At 44.9% G+C, this 26,142-nt stretch overlaps 1 protein-coding gene across 1 annotated transcript in view; it reads left to right on the forward strand.

Annotated features, from left to right (window-relative positions):
- RHOA (ras homolog family member A) overlaps positions 1-20,375 on the forward strand; it is a 269,324-nt gene extending 248,949 nt beyond the window's left edge. The window contains exon 5 of the mRNA XM_086938790.1: positions 18,953-20,375. Within this exon, the coding sequence (XP_086794916.1) occupies positions 18,953-19,126 (174 nt within the window). The 3' untranslated portion in view covers positions 19,127-20,375. The remainder of the gene's footprint in view (positions 1-18,952) is intronic.
- The last annotated feature ends 5,767 nt before the right edge of the window (positions 20,376-26,142 follow it).

Genomic DNA, 26,142 nt, shown 5'->3' on the forward strand with positions numbered 1-26,142 from the left:
GCATGATGGCCTCGTGCATATTCATAGTCCCTCATGCCAGACTACACATGCGTCCGCTCCAAGAGTGCCTAGCAAGGCAGTGGAATCAGGCTCAAGGGCAATTACAGGACCTAGTGTTGGTGACCAGTCGGGCATACAACTCTCTGCATTGGTGGAATCCACAAAACCTTTGCAAAGGACGACTGTTCCAAGAGCCTGTCCCACAAATAGTGTTAACCGCGGACGCATCCCTACTAGGATGGGGAGCCCATGTCCTACACTACACAGTACAGGGACTCTGGAATGTACAGCAAAAGAAGATGCACATCAACCTTCTAAAGCTGATGGCTATCTTTCTAGCTCTAAAAGCGTTCAAGACACACTTATGCAACAAGACCGTGTTGTTCCGGACGGACAACATGACAGCTATGTATTACATTCAAAAACAGGGAGGAACATACTCACCACAGCTGTCGCACCTAGCTCAAGGAATGTGGAAGTGGGGCATTCAAAGGAACATGTTTCTTATGGCAGAGCACCTCCCAGGCAAGGACATTAAGTAGCCGACCTGCTCAGCAGGCACAGTCAACAAATGCACGAATGGGAGATTCACCCCACAGTGCTCCAACCATTCTTCCGGAAGTGGGGACACCCGGAAATAGATCGGTTTGCCACAAGCGAAAACGCAAAATGCCAGTACTTTGCCGCCAGGTTCCCACATCCGCAATCGCGGGGAAATGCAATATGGATGAACTGGTCAGGCAAATTTGCGTACGCTTTTCCCCCAGCTCCATTAATACCGCTGGTGACACGCAAGTTGCACCAACATTCGCGGACACTGACCCTAGTTGCTCCCACATGGGCAAGGCAACCATGATACACAACGTTCCTAGAACTGTCGGTGGTGCCCCATCAAAGATTGCGACTCACGCCCAATCTTCTAACTCAGAGCCATGGAGAAATCCAACACCCAGACCCGCAACAGCTGAATCTGGCGATATGGCTCCTGAAATCCTAGAATTTGGATACCTGAACTTGCCTCCAGACTGCATGAATATTATCAAAGAGGCAAGAAAACCCACTACCAGAGCATGTTATGCAGCAAAGTGGAGACGTTTCGTCATTTACTGTTGTAACAACGATATTAACCCACTTGATGCTTCTACTCAAAACATCATTTGCTATCTCTTGCACCTACAACGCTGCAATTTAGCCTATTCATCCATCAGGATACATTTGGCTGCGTTAGCAGCATATCTTCAAAACAGGCAACACCGTTCACTATTTAGGGTGCCAGCAATTAAGGCGTTTATGGAAGGACTCAAACGCGTAATTCCTCCAAGACACCCACCTTCACCAGTCTGGAATCTCAGCATTGTTTTAACCAGACTTATGGGACCACCTTTTGAACCACTACACTCATGCGAAGTACAATTTCTTACTTGGAAGGTGGCTTTCCTTATTGCCATTACTTCGCTTCGAAGACTTAGCGAGCTGCAAGCCCTAACTATTCAAGAGCCATTCATTCAAAAAACATGCAAATAGAGTAGTTCTCAGAACAAACCCTAAATTCATGCCAAAGGTGGTATCCCATTTCCATATAAATCAAACATCGAACTGCCAGTGTTCTTTCAAAATCCACAAACCGTAGCTGAAAGGGCCTTGCATACTCTAGATGTTAAAAGAGCTCTGCTATACTACATAGACAGAACTAAGGCATTACGAAAAACAAAACAGTTGTTTGTTGCTTTCTCGCTGCAACACAAAGGCAACCCTATTTCAAAATCAGGTATAGCCAGATGGATCGTTAAGTGCATCCAAATATGTTATTTAAAAGCCAAACGCACCTTAACAGTTCCCCTTAGGGCGCATTCCACACGCAAGCTAGGGGCATCCATGGCTTTCCTGGGTAACATTCCTTTACACGAAATTTGTAAAGCAGCCACATGGTCAACCACACATACATTTACAAAACACTATTGTGTAGATGTACATTCAAAACAGCAAGCTGCTGTAGGACAGGCTGTTCTCAAAACTCTTTTCCAGACTGCTGCAGCTGACACAGGTAGCCACCGCTAAGGGAGATACTGCTATACATTCTATGCACAGATATGAATTCAGCAGCCCACATGCCCCGAACGGAATATGCTACTTACCAGTATGCATCTGTTCTTGGCATGTAGGGCTGCTGACCTTCATATCGCCCACCCACCTCCCGGTGCCTGTCGCAGCTGCAGCATTCACTCTTTGCATGGCCATCTCTTACTATACTATACTCCATCTCTGCCACAATGGCGAAAAACAATCTGAGACTGGAGAGGATGCCCATGCGCACTGTAGTCCGAAGGAGGAGCCACCTATCTCGTGATACTTCGAAGACTCTTCCAGGACAACAATGTGCAATCATCCGGACCCAACACTAGGCGGCGATCTATGCACATATATGAATCTCAGCAGCCCTACATGCCAAGAACAGATGCATACTGGTAAGTAGCATATTCCTTTTGCTGACTGAGACTTAGCTCACCCCTAATTCCTCACCTGAAATACTGGCGGCCTTACCAAACCAGTACTATATTCTTCATACCAACTGACCTCCAGGTAAAATGGTTGGGGAGTTGCGGCTATTATCTGCCAGGAGCTCAAAATTCACTGCTCTTACTCCACTCTGCCTCACTTCAGTGGAAAATACTGTTACTAAGCTTGATGCCGATTTGGCCCCGCTTATGTGTCCTACTTTACAGACCTCCAAGATTAAGAGAAATTCAGTTTTTTGTGCATTTAACTTGAGGAAGTTGTCCGTTAGCCATTGTACGGTTTTTTTCAAGAGCTAGATTCATTAACTTTATCTCTTCAATGGAGGTGATTTGGGGTGTCCACGTACATGTGGTAGGAGATGCTTGCCTGCTGTAGTAGATCAGTGGGTGGTTCAATATATAAATTGAATAGTGGGAGACAAGGTAGAGCCTTGAAGTACTCCTAGTAGGTCAGGTGAGGATAGAGAAAGGATCTTGTTGGTCATGAATGATTGTGTTATATTTTCCAGAAAGGATTTGAACCATAGAAGGACTGTGCCAGAAAAGCCCATCTTGTCTTCTAGTCTTCTTAGCAGTTTGTCGTGGTTGACCGTATCGAAGGCTGAAGAGAGGTCAAGCAAGACTAGCAGGCATGTTTCATTGCAGTCAAGAGCTGAAAGGGCGTTGTCTACGATATGTAGGATGGCTGTTTCAGTGCAGTGGCCAGGTCTGAAGTCTGATTGGTGTATGTTCAGTAAATTGAAATTTGTGATGTGTGAGTTCAGTATAGTTGCACACATTTTTCCAGGACCTTTGCTAGCATAGGGATGTTAGTTATTGGTCGGAAGTTGTCGGGGTCGGAGTTGCTAGCTGTCGTTTTTTTAGGATAGGAGTAACTTGACCAGATTTTAGGCAGTCAGGGATGTGACCTTGTGAGAGCGAGTCATTTAGGATCTTGGTCCAGAGAGGGGCTATGCTATGATGGATGGGGGGGTAGGCACTTTGCTGGGACAGGGTTATTGAAGTGGTTGTTGAGTTTAGTAGTTGTTAGAATTTTGATTGATATCAATATCATAACATTTGTAGTTGGACGAGTGAGAATTGTTTTAGGGAAGAGATCGCTTATCTAGTACCAAGTTTCTAGCTTGATTGATATTAGGGATGGCTAAGTTGGTCGCAGCCATTTTGAGTTCGAGTTGGAGGGAATTCGTTTTTGCCATGAAGAATGAGGAAAATTCGTCACTACTTAACTGTGAGGCAGATGTTAAGAGTGAAGATTTTGCCAGTTTGTTCGATTGTAGATTCAGAATTTCAAAGAGTTTTTTAGGTCTATTTTTAGCATTATCTAGTTCTGATTTGAAGAAGTCTTTTTTTTGATCTTAGAATACTTATTAGGTATTCTTTTGAGTTTTGGCGGTGCAGCTTGGTCGAATATTTTGGACATCGTGGAGTTATAGTGATCAGTGAGGGCAGTGACGTCGCCTATGTTGGGGGGATAAGAGCCTTCTCACATCGTGAGGCTAGCTTGATCCAATTGATGTTCTAAGTGTCTCTTATCCATTGTTTAGGTTTAATTTGTTGTGGGAGGATTTTCTTGTTACAAGAGGGGATTTGGAATGTGATAATGCGATGGTCTGACCTGTCACAAGGGGTAAGCGAGATCGATTCAATAGTATTTTGTTTGGAGATGAGCCAATCTAGCGTGGCACCTTTTGAGTGAGTGGGCTCTGAGATAGCTTGGACCAGGGAGTGGTCAGCAAGGAAAGTTTTAAGGGCGTTGACCTGCTTGTCCAGTTTGTTCTCCCAGTGGAGATTGAAATCACCCAGGAAAATGTCATTCGAGTGAGGGAACGAGTTTGCCGTGATGATTTCCATAAGTTCTGTGAAAGTTGTTTTGCCCAGGAGGATGGTAGAATATATGTAATTTGAGGGGGTGGTTACTATGTGAGTTCACAGAGAACCCAAGGTATTCACTGAAGTCCAGGGGTTCCGTGTGCAATTTTGAGATGGTGAGGTCAGAATGATGTATGCAGATTTGGAATATAATAATGTGATGGTCTGACCGGTCACAAGGGGTAATCGAGATCGATTCAATAGTATTTAGTTTGGAGATGGCCAGTCTTGCGTGGCACCTTTTCAGTGAGTGGGCTCTGAGATAGCTTGGACCAGAGAGTGGTCAGCAAGGAAGGTTTTACGGGTGTTGACCTGCTTGTCCAGTTTGTTCTCCCAGTGGAGATTGAAATCACCCAGGAAAATGTCATTCGAGTGAGGGAACGAGTTTGCCGTGATGATTTCCCTAAGTTCTGTGAAAGTTATGTTTTTCCCAGGAGGATGGTAGAATATATGTAATTTGAGGGGGTGGTTACTATGTGAGTTCACAGAGATCCCAAGGTATTCCCAGAAGTCCAGGGGTTCTGTGTTGAATTTTGAGATGGTGAGGTCAGAACGATGTATGCAGGCTAAGCCTCCTCCTATTTTGTGAGGTCTGTCTAGTCTAATGATGTTGAAGTCTGGGGGGACCAGAAGGTCAAGGCACGGAGAGGATGATTCCTTGAGCCATGTTTCCTTGAGGATAATTATGTCCATGTTCATGCTAAGGATGAGGTCAGCAATGTCAGAGACGTGTTTAGGGGCTGATCAACAATTTAGTAGAAGGCAGGAAATCTGGTTTGGGATATTCTTTGAACTAGGCTCCTGGTTATCTTGGATTGGGGTTATAGAGTGAAGATTATTCCGGTTTGTTCCTCTATGGTGACTGAGGGGAAACTGGAGGCCATTCCGAGCCCCCTTGAGGGTGTGGTCCCGTTTCACTGTGATCTGGAGTACCGTATCAATAATGCACTGAGGAAGGAGGAACAATGAGGTGAGATGACAACTTTTCACGTTGGAGTGGCACTTTATTACACAAAAGCACATGTATTTCAATAAATTGCATTGCTAAAGAACACTTCTAAGAAAGCCTGGCTTCACTCTGCCAGGGATGCATGCTAGGTAAAGATAGTTTATAAAATGCTGCGAGGCAAGCAGAAGTGACTAATTACTAAAATGCGTTTATTTGGTTAAATTGAAGCTTTAAGAATACATTGAAACCAGTTCAAGACAGCACTTTGCTGTCACACAAGTCTCCTGATGAGAATCATTATAGCAAGTTTAATCATTTCAGAAAGAAATGTCAGAGGCTAAGATCCTTAACAGACATAATGATAGTTAGCTGAGTTATACAGAGTACATTTTATCAGGCCTAGCACCATAAAGTACCTATCTAGAGTTAGCAACCCTACAAGATCTAATGCAGCTAAGATACCTCAAGAATACAAGGGATTAGGTGTGGATGGAAAAATGCTAGGTAAAGTCAAGAATTCTAAGAGAGATAGAGATATTATCTTATCTGGGAAGGCATCACCTGGTAGAGTTGGCTTGGCAGTCCCAAATCAGATAAACGGTCGACCGGAGATTTCTCACCAAAGGCGGCAGGAGAATTCTGCCTTCTGATTGTTATGCTGAATCTTTTATACCTGAAATTGCAGAACTGACACTGTCCTGACATATTTTCTGACGCAGGTGGCTTGACCGCATTGTCCTAGGACAGTGAGGGCGGTCAGGTGTCCTAACGGTTGGTTGGCCATGCTTGACCGCAGAACATAAACAAAGAACATCTTGTCCTGTACATATTTCTAAAAATGTATGTGAGAGCGGAACTTAAGCCAGTTGCTAGCATTACAAGATGTTGCGGCTTATATTTCGGCAAGCTAAGTTTCAAAACAATATTTCAGTAAAAAGTCCCAAGATGTGCCAACTTGTACCTGCTGGGTCTTGTGTACGTGTGTGGGCGTTGGTCTTTTGTTTTCAGTGAACCAAAAATGCATGTTTAACATTATTGTGGGCCTAGTGCATGTTGTTAGCCTAAGGCATGTCTTTTTTGGCCTTTACATTGGGTCTATAACCTCAGAACTCAGGGAATTTTTGGGATTTAATTTGCTGATCATACATAGCGAAAGGTGAGGGTTTTATAGCATTTTTCAGATCCTCTTGGGTGGGGCCATATAGCACTTTTATGCTACAAAGGTAGACAAGAAATGCTCTTTCTGGTGGTCAGATGGTAGAGCGTGATTTTAACCCTTCATCAATGGATAGGATGTGAGGTTCTGCAAAAGTTGATGGAGACTAGGTGGATAGCATGTTCCTCTTTGTCTAGGATATGGTTGGATGGAGATTCGTACAGCCGTAACAGATTGCAGTTCCTGGTCCGTAATGAAGTTGAAGAGATTGCGCATGCGCAAGAATAGATTGTCTAGAGGCAGGGGGATAGTTTTTGCCTCGTCAGCTATCTTTAGCGAGTTTTGGAGAAATTTAAGTGTAGTAAGCGCTTTTTCCGCAAGTTGTAGGATGGTCTTGATTTCAAGGATAACGTTTTGAAGGTTTCTAGATGCGCGGTAAGAGGTCTTGATGCAGTCTTGTTCCATCTGTTGATGCTGTGTGGAGGACAGGAAATGGGGGGTCAAGGGAGTAGTATTACAGTTGTTTCTCATGGTAGTTCTGGTTGAGGATGATACTGAAGTGCAGACCAGAGGGGGCAAGATGTTTATCTTTCTTTCACTGAATGTGGGTACATGGCTGGGTCGAATTTCTTCCGGAGAGGGAAAGGAGGGGGCGGTAGGAGTAGTAGGGTCCCTAGAATTGTTGCGAGAGAATGATGAGGATAGTGGTGTAGTGTGTGCAGAGGAGAGAGAATTGGTACCTCTTTCCTCGATTCTAGGTGAGAGATGTGGTCGATTTTCATCCAAAGAAAAATGTGCACTGAGGTTAGTAGTAGGGTCCCTAGATGTGCTGCATGATCTTAAAGATGTTGAGGGTGTCTGTGCAGTACCTGAAGAGGAGATGGAGTTGTTGCTTCTATCACCACCTAAGAGTGATAGGGGTCAATGTTCTTTTGGAATGGGAGGAGTGGAGGGGGTAGTGTTAAGTTCCAGAGCAGTGTTACTTACGGTCGCTGGAGTTGTCCGTGCAGTATGTGGACAGGAAGGAAAGTTGGTGTTGTCTCTTTCCACTGAACTAAGTGAGGAAAGGGGTTGAGGGGAGGAGCTGCGTGAGGTAGCAGAGGGTGTCAATGCAATGAGTGCATAGGCCGGAGCGTTGGTAGTGCCTCTATCCTCAGGTCTGGGTGAAGAGTGTGGTCTCTGATCTTCAGTAGAGGAGGGGGTGGAGGGGTTAGTGAGGTCCTGAGAGGGAGTGAATGCATTGTGTGTGTGTGTGTGTGTTTTTAATGTGACAAAGTATTTGTTGAAAAGTTCTAGGTCCTTATTAGCTGCTTGAATAAGGACAGTGCCATTTTTGTAGGAAGTTATGTTCAATGAGGCTCTGAGGTGCTGCGTGGGATTCGTTGTAATCTAGTTCCATAGGGAATATTTGTATGGTCTTGGATGGATAGTAACTGGTGAAAAGCTGATCGCCATTTGGCTATCTTTCTAGTGAAAAATAAGAGGTTATGGATTGATGCCTTTTTTGGCGTTGTAGGAGTGATCCAGGAATAGGGTATCCGGTGTTTTTCTGAGGAGGTTGTATTTGAAGATTTTTGTGGCATTTTTTGATAGCTTAGGAGGGTATTGAATAGAGTAGGCGCTATTGCCTTCAGGTATCCTGATTAGGTCAGTCATGATGTGAGATTCCTTCGGCAGTGAGGAGCGACAATAACAAAGTAAAGGAGCGATTGGTCTTCAGCGTAAGTGAATCTTATGACCAAATTGAAAATATATATATATATTAGCCATTACAAGATGGCTGCCAGGTTTGTTGGGGCCGTTACAAGATGGCCGTTATTTGGAACTTAATGGGTGTAGGCGATTGGCAATCAATTTGGGTGGATCAAAAGTCAGATGCAGAGCAAGTATAGGTTAGCCGTTACAAGATGGCTGCCAAAATTGATGAAGTAACTTTACAAGAAGGCCCTTGTTAAAGAAATGAGCTGAGTAAAAGAGGTGACAGCTAGAGTGTTATTAGCCATTACAAGATGGCCGCCGGGATTAGGGGAATCCTAACCCATGAACAATGTAGCTGGCTGGGATCAGGAGATCAGCCATTTTAAAAGTATAAGTAAGGTATCGAGGGGTGGAAGCCTTGGGTAAAATGGCTCTCCTCTGCAGTTAGGGCCAATATCCTTAAAGTCACATAACCCCAAAAGCGATCCAAGAAATAGCAATCAGCGATATGTGCTCCCAAATATTCCCCTAGTATATGGCTACTCACAGTTTGCATGGGTCTGTAGTTGTGTGCGTGATATCTGTCAATCCTCCGATATTCAGAGCCTGCCCGGGAGACGAACAGTTAAAGCCTCCCGGGTCCAGCCTCTGCGTTGTGTGGTGCAGCGGAAATTGACGAGGACCTGAAGAGCGCCGGCAGGTTTCCGATCCACAGATCCTTCCGTGTTGTGAGTATCCAGTTGCCGAGTTGGGAGGCGCTGTGGGTTTTGCCTTAAGTGCGGGGGGGCCAGCAGCACGGACCCAGCGGGGGTCGAAGAGCCGTTCCTGCCCCGAGTGTGTAGACTACAATTTTTGCGGGGTGCTTTGTCGGAGACGCTGGCGTAAGAAGCTGCACCACGGGACTCTGGTAGCCCCGCTCCCGAGGGCCGCCAGAACCTCGGTTCACCTCGAAGACCAATGCGGGTTGCCTCTATTTTGCAGTGAGGGTGCAGGAGACTGCTCAACGGGCGTTGGTTGTCCAGTTCCTCACCCGGTATCCGACTTCGGGTCAACTCCAGCCTTTGGACCGTCTGACTGCGAGGGACACTCGAGGACAAGAAGCAGTCTCAGACCGTAAACTCCACCACCTTGGTCTGAGTTGCACAACAGTCAGTCTGCGCTAGTAATCCTCGACATCCACCAATAGGCTTCAGTTTTCAGTCCCAATTTCCAATTCCCCTAAAATCTTTGTCTTGCGTTTACGGGAGACTCACCGATGCAGACTGTCTTGCCCTGCAGACCAGGATCATCCCAGCGAGGCCAAGCGATGAGGGATGCTGTTTCCGGGATTCTTCACGTTATAAGGTATAGTCACGTTCGATGAAATCCTTTATATTAATAGCATGCATTCTTTGAGTAGAATCTTGTCACGTTGGTCAATAAGGTCGATGGACTAGGTTTAACAGGGATTAAAAGCCAATGGCTATCCCTTACCTCAGGAGCTCGAAGGGTGAGCTCCTTCTCCTTCGTCCACTTGGTCAGATCACCATTGGATAAAACTCACCCTACAGAATCCTACCACCGGGAAACATCTTACTAAAAAGTGGGGTTGGGTCAGAAAATGGAATGCCATTCACAAACTCAAATTCTGCACCACATTGGCTAACACTGTCCCAAACTGCACACTTGATCTTAATCTCTAGGGGGAATCCATCTCAGCCTGGTTACTTGAGGCCAGTAACAAACATCCCCCATTGAAAAAAATAAGACTGATTCGCCGCCTCGAGGCTCAGAGATGATTTTCCCCCGAATTAAAGGCACAAACACACGCCTCTACCAATTGGAAAGGAAGTGGAGGCAGCATCATTTACTTAAAGATAAACTTATCTATTCTACGGCCATGAGGGAATACAAAAAAGGCATTTTAAATGCTAAAACTGCACATTTTTCCTCCAGAATTCTAACCTCTAACAACCAATCCAAGGAAATCTTCACAATTGTTGACGAATTGTCCAACCCCGACAGAGTCCTAACTAGGCCTACTCCCTCCCAAGCCTTATGTGATTCACTAAACAACTTCTTTATCGAAAAGATATCCTCTATCAAAGCCAGTATCCCCAAACATTCCATTCTGGATAATACTCGTCCTAGAACTAGGCATCTTTACTCCCTTGATATGCTTTCCGGCTATCGACGCTCAGACTTTTCACATCTTGTTGTCTAAAGTCAGATCAGTTTAGGGAGCTCTGGCAACCATTTCATTCCTTATTGCTTACCGAATTCAGGGAACTTACTTGCCCCAAGGATCTTCGCCTCCTGCGGCTCCCGAATCCAGTGGAGTCTGCCCCATGATCTCCTTCTGGACTCTTCCTCCTTGTTATTGTGGCTCTGATGTGTAGCACGGATAGGGACTGTGCACTGGACGTGGGGTGGGGGTGGGTGGTGGGAGTTTGGACGTTGGGGGGGACTGTTGGGTGGGGGGGTTGGCACGGGAAATGTCATGACATGTTGAGGGGACACGCACCTTCTGCTATGGTGCTGGCGTGATCCATGAATGACTACTATTGGTAGCACTCTTGAACTCTGGCTTTTCCGCCCTGCTATACTCTCTCAAGAGGTGTGTTTGTCTTAACATGTTGTGTTGAATAAAATACTTTAAACCTAAAGTCAGATCCGGCTCTCCTATGGACTGCTGCCCTCCCATATCTTAAATAAAGTTTTTATTGCCCTCCCGGGCCCAACCTTGGCCCTTCTAAACAACCCTTTCCCAAGGCTGTGTACCTAAGGCCTTCAAAGAGGCAGTTGTGATCTCCCTCCTGAAGAAACTTGGGGCAGACCCTCAGACGCTGTCAAATTACCATCCCATCACCCTGCTCCCATATCTGGCTAAAGTATTAGAGGCTCATGTTGCAAAATGTCTGTCCAACTATTTGGAACAAACCCACTTCCTCGACCCACACCAAGCAGGTTTCCGCCCTGCCTACTCTACGGAGTCAGTAATAACGGCTGTACTGGGTTCCCTTCGGGAGAAGGCCGACAGAGGCATCCCCCAGGTCCTGGTGCTGCTGGATCTATCGGCTGCCTTCAACATGGTTGACCATGGGATTCTGGTGGACTGTGTAAAGGATGATTGTATTCAGGGCGCAGCTCTTGATTGGATCTGTTCATTCCTGGAAAATCGCTCCCAGGCAGTCCGTCTGGGCCAGTTTATGGCTTCCAAGATAAAAACTATGTGTGGGGTGCTACAGGGCTCCTAGCTCTCCCCACATTTGTTCAATCTCTACCTTCTCCCACTGATCAGATCTCTGAAGGAAATTAATGTGGTCACTTTTAATAATGCCGATGACCTACAACTGCTCTTTACAATTGATAGCTCGCCCCAATCTGTTTCATTTTCAGTCCACCATGCGGTTCATCTGTCACTGGATGGACTGCAACCATCTTAAATTAAATCCAGGGAAGACTGAACTAGTCTTGATGGGTGGGAGCCACATTACTTTCCTATCGAATTAGGAGCCCCTCTGCATCGGCCAAGAGCCTAGGTGTTACAATATCGAATGATTTATCACTGAAAAACACACAGGCTCAGTGATCTTCACCTATTTTTTTCAGCTTTGTAAAATCAGAAAGATAAGACTGTTTCTAACCCAAACAGATTTGATACAGGTGGTGATAGCCATGGTCTTATCCCGCCTGGATTACTCCAATGCCGTTTACCTGGGCCTACCACTAGGGCTCACAAAACTGTTGCAGATGGTTCAGAACCAGGTAGCCAGACTGATTCACCATCAACCCAGGTGGCACCAGGCCTCACCTTCTCAGGAAGCTTCACTGGCTTCCTATTCCTCAACGCTGCACCTTCAAAATTGTCTGACTGGTCTTTAAGTCCCTGCAAGGCATGGGTCCTGGATTTATCAACGGCCTGATCCTACGGTATTCCCCTTCACGTAACCTCTGCTCGGCCCACCGTCAACTTCTGGTAACCCCCATCTTCAAGCTGAAGTGACAAGGGGGAAGTAGGTTTGCAACGCTAGCGCAGAGATTGTGGAACTCCATCCCCATGGAAATTAGGTCTAGTCCCGAATTAACGAAATTCAGGCAATCTCTCAAAACCTGGCTGTACATCCAGGCCTATGAATAAACTGTTATCGATCTAGCACTAGCACCTTCCAGACTCCACGCCATGAAGCCAACCGGTGTACGAGCACATTAGAAAACTTTTTTTAACATAACAAATATGCAATCTGATGAACTGAAATTAACCAAAGATATCCTTCAAGATTGCCTTAAACTCGAGCATTACAGGGAAATCCCATGGCTATGATATGTCAGGGAGACCCTCTATAAGATAGGGTTGGGAAATATGTTTACAAATCCTGACATGCTTAGTAAGGATGCTAAGGAAGTTATTAAAAATGCCTATAGTGTTAAACTGGGTTCTTTAAAGACAAATGATTATGTATCACGGGTACGGGGAAGGCTAGTTCAACCCTTTTATCTGTCATATATTATGAACACGCAATGGCGCTTTTATCTTACAAGATTTCGCCTTGGCACTTTACACTTCCTCTTTGCTTTTCCAAAGCAGGGGGGTTGGTGGGAGAAGTTACCTTGTTGCACTTGTAATAATAAGGTTTCGCAAAATACTCTCCACCTTTTTCTCTTTTGTACTTTGTATAAGGTCCCAAGAAACACCTTTATCGGACCATTATTATTATCTCTTGGAACGTGCTATTACAAAGAAGCTTATGAATTCTTGTTATCTCTGTCAACTGCAAACACCTGTAATGCTGTACTGAGTTTTATTAGATCAGCTCTGATGATCAGAAATAGATATTGAATGTTCATGGTATTTAGTTTTAAGCTGTACTATGGTTTTATTTTAGAATCCTGCAAACATGTATTGTGATTTTATGGTAGATTAATTGTTTTGTTTTTAAATTGATGTATACTTTTATGATTTCCTTGTGGAATCGAAATAAAGTTATTTGAATCGAATCGAAACATAACAAATAAGCAGACGTCAGCACTCTGGGGTAGTGCCTATATTGGTACTGTGCAAGTAACTTCCTATGATTAGACAATCAAAGCCATCTACTGACACGCAGGGATACTGCTAAAAAAAATCTGGATCCAGTCCCATGCCTGGGTATACTTTGGTAAGGAATCTGCAGCTAGATAGTCTCAACCAGATAAGGTGATCCTAAAGGTAAGTAACTTTTCATTTACTCGAAATGTCTGGAAAATTATGCAAAGAAGGTAATTTGTTATTTAGTGCTGTATTTGAATCTGAAATGCGTCCTTGCATCAAACTTTGACCCAAGAATTCATTTGTGCTAAAGAAATGGAATGAAAAATACAAGTACTGCGAACAGCTACTTGCTTTCTGTGTATTCCCGCACTTCCATGCTATAATTTTGTCGCAAATGGTGGCGTAATTACGTGACTCGTCATAATGTTGGATATTTTGTGTAACAAGTATGATACAAATTTCCAGAAATTATATGAATTATATCAGCATAATTTACATGCCCGGTGTTTTGTTACATGGAATTTCCCAGATTTCCATAGTAGAAAAGGCTTTGGTGACCCACCTGAACAAATCATGGGAATGAAAGAGTTGCACTACTATAATCCTTGTTAGGCTCTGTTGGTAGGGATTTTATTTTGTTTTCTGAACTGTAATGTTGTACTTATTTGTAATTTTATTACAGTATACCTTATGGATGCTTTGTGAGAAACATATCAACAGTACAATTAGATCTGAGTTGGCTAGTAAGACAAGCCAAAGTTTAGGAGTGTGTAATAATGAAAAGTTATGATAAAGGCAATTGTGCTGAAATATGGCTTGTGCCAAGCATAAATTAAGGTAAATAGGCATTTAAGGTAAATAGGCTTTTAAGGGTGGACTGCGATTACTCTGCAATAAAGTTTACAGATAGGTTTGATAGATGTTTTTTGTTACAACAAAAATCATAGATTACCTTTGTAGCAAAGGATATTGGGGTTGGTTAGGCCCCCTCTGACAATTTTAATGGTTAAACAGGTCCATTAATATTTCTTCCTAGTATCACTTCGGAAGGCCTGACAAGCTTATCTGTCTTCCCAGTTCTATTATTATTTTTAAAAAAAGAATGCTTACATCCACATATAAGTCTTGAAAATTAATCCCTTTGGGAAATAATCATACCACACATGTAAATGCTTACTTCGACTCAATCTCACTCCACCGCAAACGCCACACACTGGCCAGTCAATCAAAAGTATAAATGTTTATTCATTTGATTCTCAATATTTCATAAAACCATGATTTAAAATAGATAAAAATGGAGACATACGCTCTAATACAAGAAACAATATCCTAATACAATATCTTGCAGAATTATTCTCAAGCTTATTACAAATGCTATATGCAAAAAGCAATTTGTGAGATAGCAAAGTGCATCAATGACAGTTCATCGAATTTTAAACATTGTATAAAAGATATTCTATCATATAAAAACATTTAAAATTACAAACACATGAAAACAAATTTTTCTCTCAATAAAGTTTGACCAAGAAGCGACGCGTTTTGGTGGTAAAAAGGTCCAACCACCTTCTTCAGGCTCAATTATAACAGTGTAAAAATCCCAGTACTTTAGATCTTTATAGTGTATATATATATATATATATTGTGCGTGGGATGGAGCGAAAGGAACAGTCAAGGCCTCACTTCCGCATGATTCTTTATCTACAGCAATTTAATTGGTAGTCCCGGTATATGAACCCACAAATCAGGTCAATACCGTCCAAATATTCCCTGGACAACCTTGTTCTTAAAATCAGCTGTTTTCTGATCATATATATAATTGGAGCTGACAGATTAAATATTCTTTTAAATTTCCTTTCCACACATCGGAGATCCTACTCTATTCCGAAGGCGTAAGGATAGCCTTTCGTAATATGTGACGCTTCATTGCCTGGGATATAACAATCTCCTTCCTTCGTGCGCAAAAAGTGGTGGGATTTAAAAAAATATTTAATCTGTGTTTTTTTACATAAACCCATTTCTCATGTGTTTTTAATTTGTGCTGCAACTGGTTCAGAAGTCTCTATGTATGATGAAATTTTGCCCTTAGCCCCGCCCACTTGCCACACCTCTATTTTAATGAGTACCTGCACCCATTAATAGCACTGGTCAGAAACACAAGCATGAGGTCAGGAGTCAGACAGTTCTGTCAGACTCACGGTTACGGGTCGTTAGACTGTTGCCTCTCCGTGGCGCGAACGGTCTGTTGTTCAGAATGGGCAGGCTGCTGTTGATTAGCTGCTCGCAGCACAGCGGGAATTAGAATCCTCCCGTGGGCTGCGTTGCAACCGACACTGACCCGACCCAACTGGGCCAGGCCACACCACACCACACCTGAGAAAAGCGAGCCCAGGTGGCTGGTATGTATGCAGAAATGCAGCTGCTCTCGCTAGCCTGGCAGCTGCCGGCCGTTGCAATAAAGTACCGTATTTTCCGGCGTATAAGACGACTTTTTAACCCCGTAAAATGTTCTGGAAAGTCGGGGGTCGTCTTATACGCCGGGTATCAAATTTTATGGTATGTTTTCATGCGCTTTTTCATAGCGAGGACTTCACTCGAAGGTGTCAGACCGCTTCACAATAGGAAATAACAAGAAACAACACACCTTATGTTAAAAAATACAGCCACCGGAACTGGCAACGTCCACACCCAGGCCCCGCGCCATGAACTGTGCAAGTATCGAAGGCGAGCGTTTTTTCATAGCGAGGACTTCATTTGAAGGTGTCAGACCGCTTCACAAGCGAGCAAATGGCGCCATGAGTCTTGCCTCGACTGCCGCTGCTGCTGCACACGCTCCTCCAACCGCTTGCACATCCCCAGGCAGACGAGGCAGCAGGACGAGGCAGCAGGACGTCCGAAATATATAACGGGCAGCCAGCGCCGAAGATGGCAGCCCCGCTGTGTTGCACGTTTGGCACGCGCTCCTCTCTCCATGACATGGGCATGGGCATAGAAAGGGGACTGAGGAATGTTCCCGAAGGCAGTAGAGCACTTGCCGTGATTGGCTGGTTGTTGCGAAGAGGAAAGGCAGTCTGGTGAGCAGATATTTGCCGTACTGCACCTGTTCATACTGTACAGCACCAGTCCATCCAGTGCAAATGGCTGACAGTCAAGAACCCGGCAAGGCTCCAGCAGTACATCCAGTGCAAATGGCAGACAGTGAAGAACCCGGCAAGGCTCCAGCAGTACATCCAGTGCAAATGGCTGGCAGTCAAGAACCCAGCAAGGCTCCAGCGGTGGCAAGAAGAAGGAAATATGAAGCCAGTTACAAACTTAAAGTTGTGGATTTTGCCACGGAACATAATAACTGTGCTGCTGCAAGACAATATGGAGTGACAGAAAAGATGGTTCGGGCCTGGAGAGCAAATGAGAAAGCATTACGGAGTATGCCAAGGGGTAAGTGTGCATTAAGAAGAGGCACCCCACATTGGCCAGAATTCGAAAAGCATGTAGCAGGCATGGTGACCGATCATCGCCAAAGCGGTTATGTTGTGACCCGAAATAAAATCCGATTGGTTGCACTTCAGTGGGCCAAATCTAACCCAGATCTCAGCAACAGATTTAAGGCCACTGTATCCTGGTGTACCAGATTCTTGGGAAGGCATAATCTGGTATTGCGGCAAAAGACAAAAATTGCCCAAAAATTACCTGCGGATCTTGATGCCAAAATGCATAGCTTCCATCGCTACGTTATTAGGCTGCGCAATGAACATGGCTATGCGCTAAGTAGCATCGGAAATATGGATGAAACTCCAATGAATTTCGATATGATTGCCAACAAAACTGTCCATCAAAAAGGTGAAAAGACAATTTTAATAAAAACAACAGGACATGAGAAGTCCAGTTTCACAGTGGTACTAGCATGCACAGCTGATGGCGCAAAACTGAGACCAATGGTTATTTTCAAAAGAAAAACAATGCCGAAACTCAAGTTTCCTGTTGGTTGTTTTGTGCATGTGAATGAGAAAGGATGGATGGATGAAGAAGGGGTAAAGCTATGGCTTGATAATGTATGGAGCAGGCGACCAGGTGGACTTCTACAAAGACGTAGTCTACTGGTGTGGGATATGTTCAGGGCTCATTTAACTCCAAGCACCAAGTAAAGGCTGGCAAGACTAAAAACAGATGCTGCAGTTATACCTGGAGGATTGACATCGTTGGTGCAGCCACTGGATGTGTGCCTAAACAAGCCATTTAAAGATCGCATCCGAGAACAGTGGAATGAGTGGATGGTTAGCGGTGAAAAAACATTCACAAAAGGAGGAAACATGCGTGCTCCACAGTTGGATGTTTTGTGCACCTTTGTCATAAAGGCCTGGAACGACATCGATGCAGAAACTGTCATAAAGTCTTTCAAGAAGTGTGGCATATCAAATTCATTAGATGGTATGGAGGCGAGTACTTGTGGCAAGATGAAGAGGATGCCGAAGCAGAGACCACATCATCTGATACGGAATGGGTACCAGATCCATACGATGACTGCTTTACAGATGTACCACAAGATCTCATTGACTTACTTATGAGATCAGATGACGAAGAGGAGGATTTTGAAGGCTTTTAAAGGGAACGTTGTAAATCCTGTAGAAATCGCTTGGATTTATGAAAAGTTATGGAAAGTTTAATCCACTTGCACTGTTTCATGCACTAATTTATGTTTACCGTACGGTACATGTTTGATGACAAACGGGTACGGTATGTTCACAAGTGACAGTTTTTCATATGGTTCTAAATAAAAATATTGCGAGTAAAGCAATATTGTTTATACAACCAATTTGTTTGAGTTCAGTCTTTGAGTTTGTAAAATAAACGCTTAACACTGTCCACTGATAAAGCCTTACTGCTCACCCACAGGGAGGAGGATTAGAATCACTAATACGGTAAGTTCAAAATACATTCTCGGAATGGCTATGCAGGACTGCGTTGGACTGCGCTGGAAGTGGGGGTAGTCTTATACGGCGAGTATAGCACGAAACCTAAATTTTATCAAGCAAAGTAGGGGGTCGTCTTATACGCCGGGTCGTCTTATACGCCGGAAAATACGGTAAGTGTGTCTGCCTTGGTGGACCAATTGGGGTTTAAGTCAGGCCAGGACCTAATTTAAAACGATTCAGTAAGTTCAATTTAGTTGCGGGTCACGAGCGTCCTGACTTGCTGTAATATGTGCACCTCACTCGCCCTGGTTTCTGGGTCCTTGCAGCAGTTTTTTTTTTAAATAGAGTTTCTCGTTGCTCAAATGGGTGTCAGTTCTGATATTTGTTTCCCTCGTTTTCATTGCTTTATTATGCTTGCGAGAAAATGTCACGCACAGTTGTTGAAATGTCACTTATAATTACACTAAAATTATGAGAATGTCACACATAGCAATCTGAAACCTTTGCAGCTATGCGTGCTGCGAGTGCTCTTTTAATTTTCGTGGCCCCAGGTTACAAAGTATCCTTTACCACGAATATTCCCGAAGGTATTTATCGTTTTGTTACTATTGTCAATAAACAATGTATTTTTTCCACAGTTCATGGTCTGTTTCTGATCAATACTGCGTTCTCGTCAGATTTTTGGTGCGTTATACTGTTCCTGTTGACTGTAGAAAGTTTGTAGATTATTTTTCCTTTGAATCGTGCCGCATTTTATTTGCGCAGCTAACTGGTTAATTTCATCAATAATATTTTCTCTCACGGACATTGTCTGAGCATAGTTTTCCTTTAATATTTTTGTAGGAACCTGTGAAACCGGAGGAAGGCAGGGACATGGCTAACCGGATTGGTGCTTTTGGCTACATGGAATGCTCTGCCAAGACGAACGATGGTGTGCGGGGAGTGTTTGAAATGGCTACGAGGGCAGCTTTGCAAGCCAGGCGAGGCAAGAAAAAGTCCACGTGCCTTCTCATTTAAACCCAGCAGCCGCCTTAGGCTGGGCGCACCATCAAGCACTCTCTGCAAGAAGCGGCTAACAAGATTCTTGGAGTGATGTTTATTAATCTTAGTGTATGATTTTTCTTCTTAAGTTCTTATTTTAAACCAAGTTTCCTCTTGCTTACAGGTATTTAAGTCAATTGTAATTTCTCAACGTTTTATTTTTGTTATACTGCCTTGTCACAGTAAGTTATCCTCTCAAGATGATCTTAAACATTCCTTAAAGGAACTATCTTTGTACTATGAGAAGATAGTGACAAACATATTGGGGGAAAATAGTACATTAAAAGTGTTTAAAAAAAGACACTTGTAGATTTTGTTTTTTTTTTCATCACCCAGGAGACCTGCTGTTACAGCTATGACATCTTTATTTTAACTCTAGTTTTTTTCTATCAACTATACAGTTGTAAGCAAATTTAAGGGTGTATATTGTGGCAAGGCAAAACATTTTTTTTTGGGCCTCGGTCCGCTTCCTTTGCAGGTTGTCCTATATGTTGTCTTTTTCTGTTTTGCAAAAGACCCACATACATTTTTAGTGGTTGCCCTTATTTTTGCTTTCAAATACCTGTATGATGTATCCACTTAAGTTTGTGACACTAAGATGTTCTTTTGATAAGACCCACTTGCCAGAGCATAGGCACTGATTTCTCATTAATGTCAGTGAAATATTTAACCAAAAAATAAAGGTGATTGTAGGGAATTATAAACAACGATATTAAAACATAAGCACCTTCACACCTTTCTTCATGCTGTGTCACAAATTCAAAGGCTTGTGCAAACTCCACATTGTGCAATACACAGTATTACAAGTGCAAACGCAGGTAATATATCATTCACTGTGGCACCCCATGGTGGGTAAGGGGTGAATTTCATAGTATTTTTTTCGGGTAGGGGAGATTCTCGAATTGCTTCTGGACATATAAAAAGTGATCAAACAACGCTTTAAATCCAGAAGTTGGCGATGTAGGAAGGTAACTTACTTTGTTCCTTAAAGATTTTTATTTAGAACAACTGATTACTTCACATAAGGCTTTTTTGGTATATACAGTTACTGTGTAATTAGTCACTTTGGATGCCATGTGGCCAGGAAAGTGTGCTGGGGGACAATTCTTTTACAGGCAGGATAATTGTAGTGTATTTTATATAATTGGACGTCTAATATACTGTTAATCTCTGCATAAGGTTTTTTTATGAAAGTGTATTTGAAAATAAAATTCTTTCAACTTAAGAATTGTTTTATGAATGAAATTTCATTTTGTGTGGGTGCTTTACCTGTGCATGCTTAAAGCGGTGGATACATTTGCAAAGGAATCGCTAGGTGATGCAGCCCAAGTGCAATGTAGAATAATTGCAAGCATGGTCGTACAGTCATTTCTTAATTCTGTAACTGTTCAGCGCACTTCATGTTGCTTTGTCAGGAGATGGTTGCGCTTCTTGGGCACTGTCTGTGTGGGTAGCAACCTCTACCCTTGTAAGGACGGTTTGAGGACTCTGAATTTGCAGTTCTAAAGAGCACAGTGAAGATTTAGTAGCAGTTGACCACAGACCCACGTCCTAGGTCGACACTGTTGGTGATCAGGGAAATGTGTTTTCTGCGACACTGAGTGGAAGCGTACAGGCCCTCACACTGGATGTTGGCTCCACACACAGATCACAGATGTGATGAGTTTAAGGAACATTGGCTCTTAGGCTGGGGTCAACAAAGCTTGCATGTGTGTGAGATGTAGTGTGAGGGAGTAGTCTCGCACGTAAGTTGTCTGAGAAATTATAGGGTGACGCAAAGGGTTCAGCAGCACACAAGCCTTAATGCTTAAGCCAACCCCTTCCAGGGAAACCCAGTTCTTCTGGGCAGCGGTTGCATCCCTCCATTCTGCTATTTTGGACCTTCAGGACTTTTCCTAGTAGGTCTTTAGATTGGTAGTTTGGGTCGGCTACTGCTGCAATAAAAGACCAGGGTCCTGTCTCAGTTTCTTTGGGTTGAGCTAGTGTAGACTGCTTTTTGGTCTTGTGGAACATTTCTGTTCGAGGCATGTGGGCTGCTGAATTCATATCTGTGCATAGATCACCGCCTAGTGTTGGGTCCAGATGATTGCACATTGTTGTCCTGGAAGAGTCTTCGAAGTATCACGAGATAGGTGGCTCCTCCCTTGGACTACAGTGCGCATGGGCATCCTCTCCATCCCCAGATTGTTTTTTTCCGCCATTGGGTTCGGATGTACTTTCTCGACTCCAGTTCGGAAACTTTGTTATAACTCTTTACTAAGGCCAAAAGGCCTTCGGGGCGTCGGTATTGTCTCATTCGGTGCCTGTTTCTTATCAAGTTCTTCGAACCAGACGTCAAAGGCAGTTTTTCACTTTCGACACCAAAGGCCCAAACTATGACAACGATGGATCGGACCCCGTTCAAACGATGCCCCGTCTGCAATTCGAAATACCCCCACATTGATGTGCACCCAGTGTGCAATAAATGTTTATCCCCGGAGCACGACGAGGCCAGCTGTATGGCCTGCTCGAAGTTCCGCTCCAAGAAGACGCTTCGTGTTCGACGCGCAGCAAGACAGTCAGCGCAGAAGTTGGCGCCCGAGCCGGTCAACATCTTCGAGGCCGGTGACGAAGAAGGCGCCGACGAAGAAGATCCTGACGAGCAGTCGGACCCAGCGTCGGAGCATGACTCCAACTTCGATGTGGACGAACAAGATGAGGAATACGTCCATAAAGAAGACGTCGTCGAAGTAGGGGACGACTATGAGGCCATCGGGGCCGTCGATGACGACTCCAGTGATGAGCCAGGCCCAACCGCAGTAGCGGGGCCTACTACTGACAATACGCTCCCTATGGCTCAGGTCGAGGCATCGCCGAAAGGCCTTAGCCAAGATCTTTCTCAACATTCTATTGCCCCGCGTCCAGGCCAGGCTAAGAATACTTCAAAGGAGCCATCGGTCGATCTTTCGAAACCGAAACCAACGGAGCCAAAACAGAAACCGAAACTACTAAAAGTGGTCGTTGGATCGACGTCGACGCCAGTCAAGTCGAAGACTGTCGGCGACCCTTTGGCGTCGAAAGGGGGCGTCGCCTCAAAGACTGGGGCGCCGAAGCCAAGCTTTGCAGTAAAGCACGTCACCTCGACTCAGTCGGCGTCGACGCCCCAGCATGGCGACAAGACCAAAGGCCTCCAGACCAAAAAGGCTGTCGAGCTGAAGATTTCAGCACTCAAACCGCTTCTGGGCAAACCTCTTGAGTCGAAGACCAAAGCCGACCCGAAGCAGCAGGTTGCATCGACGCCCAAGGCCATGCATGCTACGCACCGTGAGCTCGAGTCGACGCAAGGTAGCAAGCATACTAGTGAGTCGCCGAAGCAGCTTGGATCGAACACTACGGCAAGCTCTAAGAAGGTCGGCCCGTCCACAGGCCACCCTCCGATTAAATACGGTCTGCCACCGACGGCTCGAGCCAAGCATCTCGAGCACCACAAGGGCACCGACCCATCCAAGACAGTGTCTGCGCCTTCGAGGTCCACCCCTGAGGGGGTTGTGTTCCAAGAACCCTCGTACGACAACCAGTCGAAACTCTTCATTGACACGGAATCGGGAAGGCTTACCATCCATAAACAGAAGATCGCACCTGAACATCCCTTGGAGGCGTATAAAATCCCTCTTAAACGGAAAAAAGACTCGACCACCTCACTAGTTCTCTTTGAACACGTTGAGAGCTATTCACAACAAATGGCATATTCTCCAGCACAAAGCGAGGAGGTCATGGGTGATGAATACGGTCAAGCGGCCTTCACTTAACAGGCTGACACTGATCAGGAAGAACCTCAGCAATGGACTGACGCTGTAGACCCTGATGATCCACAAGCTGCACCGGACACTCAGTCTTACAATGTCAAAACCTCGCCTACTGAAGACACGGCGGCGTTTAACGCTTTGATAGAAAGGGCAGCCCTCAACCATGACGTGGAAATGCACGCAGAACCTGTGGAAGAAGATTTCTTATTTGATACTTTCTCCACCTCTGAAAGACCGACAAAGACATTGCCTATGCTAAAGCGAGTCCTCAAGCATGCTGCGGACATTTTCAAAGAACCCACAAAAGCAAGCGTTATCAACCCTAGGATTGAAAAAAAATATAGGCCTGCTCCAGTGGACCCCACCTACATCATAGGCCAGCTCCCATTGAACTCCCTAGTAGTGGCCAATGCTCGCAAGAGGGCAAACTAGTGGTGATGCTCCTCCTCCGGACAAAGAATCAAAGATCTTGGAGGCGTCAGGAAAGCGGGTGGCAGCACAAGCTGCTAATATTTGGAGGATTTCAAATACACAGGCCCTATTGGCTAGATACGATAGGGCCCACTACGACACGCTAGAAAAGTTGTTGCAACACCTGCCTGACGTTTACAAAGAGGGAGCAGAAATGATCATACAGGAGGGGAAGGTCATTTCTAATGCATCCATCAAATGCGCACTGGATGCGGCAGACACGGCAGCTAGGGCCATTAACACTAGTGTAATGTTGAGACGTCACGCATGGCTCCGCATCTCTGGGTTTAAACCCGAGATTCAAACATCTTTGCTCAACCAGCCAGTTAACCCAGACTTCCTTTTTGGTCCCGAGGTGGACACCACCCTCGAAAAAATTAACAAGCATTGGAAATGCAATAGGTCTCGCATTAGAAAAGTTGGAGCTATTGGTCTTGTAAATGACAAATATTTTATTTATTTGTTGGTTTTCCAAATAGCTAAATTGATAGCTTTGTTATTTACAACGCCTATAGTTATAACTTTCGCGAATGTGACACCTATAGCATTTTGAATGCAACATGTTTTGTATTTACGTGACATAGATGGCAGCTCTGGTCGTTAGGCCACATCTCTAGAGAGCAGGAGAGTGCAGCAGGTGTGAGAGGGTGAGTGGGTGTGTGAGGGTGAGGGTGAGTGAGGGTGTTTGAGGGTGTGTGAGGGTGAGTGAGGGTGTGTGAGGTGGTGAGGGTGAGGGTTAGGGGGTGTGAGGGGGTGGTGGATGTAGGACAGTGGAAAAATGTCCACTATATAAACTAGTGCAGCTTAACGTTGATTCGGAAGAGGGCACGAGTTGATCACGACCCCCCCCCCATGGTAATAAATAATATCCCTCTCTGCGGACCTGCACACATGCTTTACGCCGTGGCGATAATGGATTCATGCCGATAGTTGCGAAAGGTGTTAAAGGAGAGTTAGAGCACAAGAAGTGGTAAAACACTGGTAATAAATGCATGAATCGGAGTTTACTAGTAAGCTCGCTCCTATTATCATCTTTCCGTGTGCTTCATACATTGCACCAGTGAGGCATAAACACATTGATGTCATGCCGGTGTGCAAACATGTCCCCAATTAAAACATGTACTATTAGTATACTAATAAACACGTTCACAAATGTATGACCACGCACCACCTCGCAGAGCTCTTGTGTCATGCTCTCAGAGGAGTCCAGCAGAACATTCACACGGTGCAAACCCACTTTCGGCTCTGGAGCTGGTAAAAACCTCTGTTCACAACTACCAGAGCCACACAATTACCATTTCACAAATCATCTGTAAAGCTCACTGCTACTCAACTGTGTAAAGAGAAGAGTTATGTGGAAATACACACACAATCTTAAAAAATATATACTGCCCCCCTCCTGCCCTTTTCTGCTACTGGTCTCACTGTGAGGGGAGCGGGCAGACATGTAAATATGAAAGAGGGGCGAGAGAGTTTAATGCGCTCTGAAGACCCTGTCCTAGACGGATGATTGGGGAGGGGGGGTTGTTACCAGAGTGCCCGGCTCAGTAATAAATAGGCAGTCGAGCCCTATACTGTGTGTTGTCGGACACCCGGAAAGGAAAGAACGCTGTGAAACTTACACCAGGACCCATCACTGCTGCCAGGCTCACCCACCCACCCCCAGGCAAACAGCGCGCGGATTTCTGTACCATGATTTACGTGAATAACTAAATCACCGAGTCCCCATCAGTTTAGTATGATGTTCCTGAGATGCCGCATATGATTTTCGTCAAAACTGTAAGCGCAATTAAATCAGTCAGGAGCTCTGCCGCAATAAAAAAAAAACATCGTACAAAATGTGCTACGTTAAAGTCACTCGCATAGTACATGCGACTGAAAAAAACAAAACGGGAGGATTTCCTATGGTCAAATAAAGTTTCAGCAGCCTAACTAACGTGCTCTTGAGAACCTCCTGAAAGCCGTTAAACTAAAGCCAATACTGAAAGTGAATGGAAAGGTATTCAAAAGTTTGCCACTTTTAAAACTAGTCGACGAGAACCCAACAACCAGGGGGTATAAACATGGACAACACTTTACACCGACTTGAATTATCTAAACGAGGTTTTTTAAATCGTATGTCAGTAAAAAGTACATACCTTTGATTACTCAAAACAGCACAGTCGGTCTGAGTGGGAGGGGGAAGAGGAGGTGCCGTGCAGAGAGAGGAAGAGGAGGTGCAAGAAGAGCCAACGATAGGCAGAGGTGGGCGCCGAAGTCGAGGACATGGACTAAGTAGGCACGAGATATGTAGGAAGAGGAAAGTAGTAGCAGAAGGGGAATAGTCAGGCGACGGAGGGATCTAGGGAGAGTAGCAGTGGATTTAAGGTGGGAACAGGGTGTTAGAGGGCATCGGCTTGGACGGCTCTGATAAATAAAACAAGGACTCAAGTTAGTAACAAGGAGGAGGCAGCGAGTCAAAATGGAGGGCATTGCTGTGGGGAGGGGGGAGGAGAAATGCGACGCGACATGGCAGGCAGGGGAGGGGGCGGAGCGGGGGTGTGGGAGGAGTGCGGGAACAGACGGCGAGGGGAGGAGAGTAGGAGGAGGAGAGTAGGGGAGCTGTGGGGAGGGGGGAGGAGAAATGCGACGCGACATGGCAGGCAGGGGAGGGGGCGGAGCGGGGGTGTGGGAGGAGTGCGGGAACAGACGGCGAGGGGAGGAGAGTAGGGGAGCTGTGGGGAGGGGGGAGGAGAA

The sequence above is a fragment of the Lissotriton vulgaris genome, chromosome 9 (assembly GCF_964263255.1).
Source record: "Lissotriton vulgaris chromosome 9, aLisVul1.2, whole genome shotgun sequence".
Lineage (NCBI taxonomy): Eukaryota > Metazoa > Chordata > Amphibia > Caudata > Salamandridae > Lissotriton > Lissotriton vulgaris.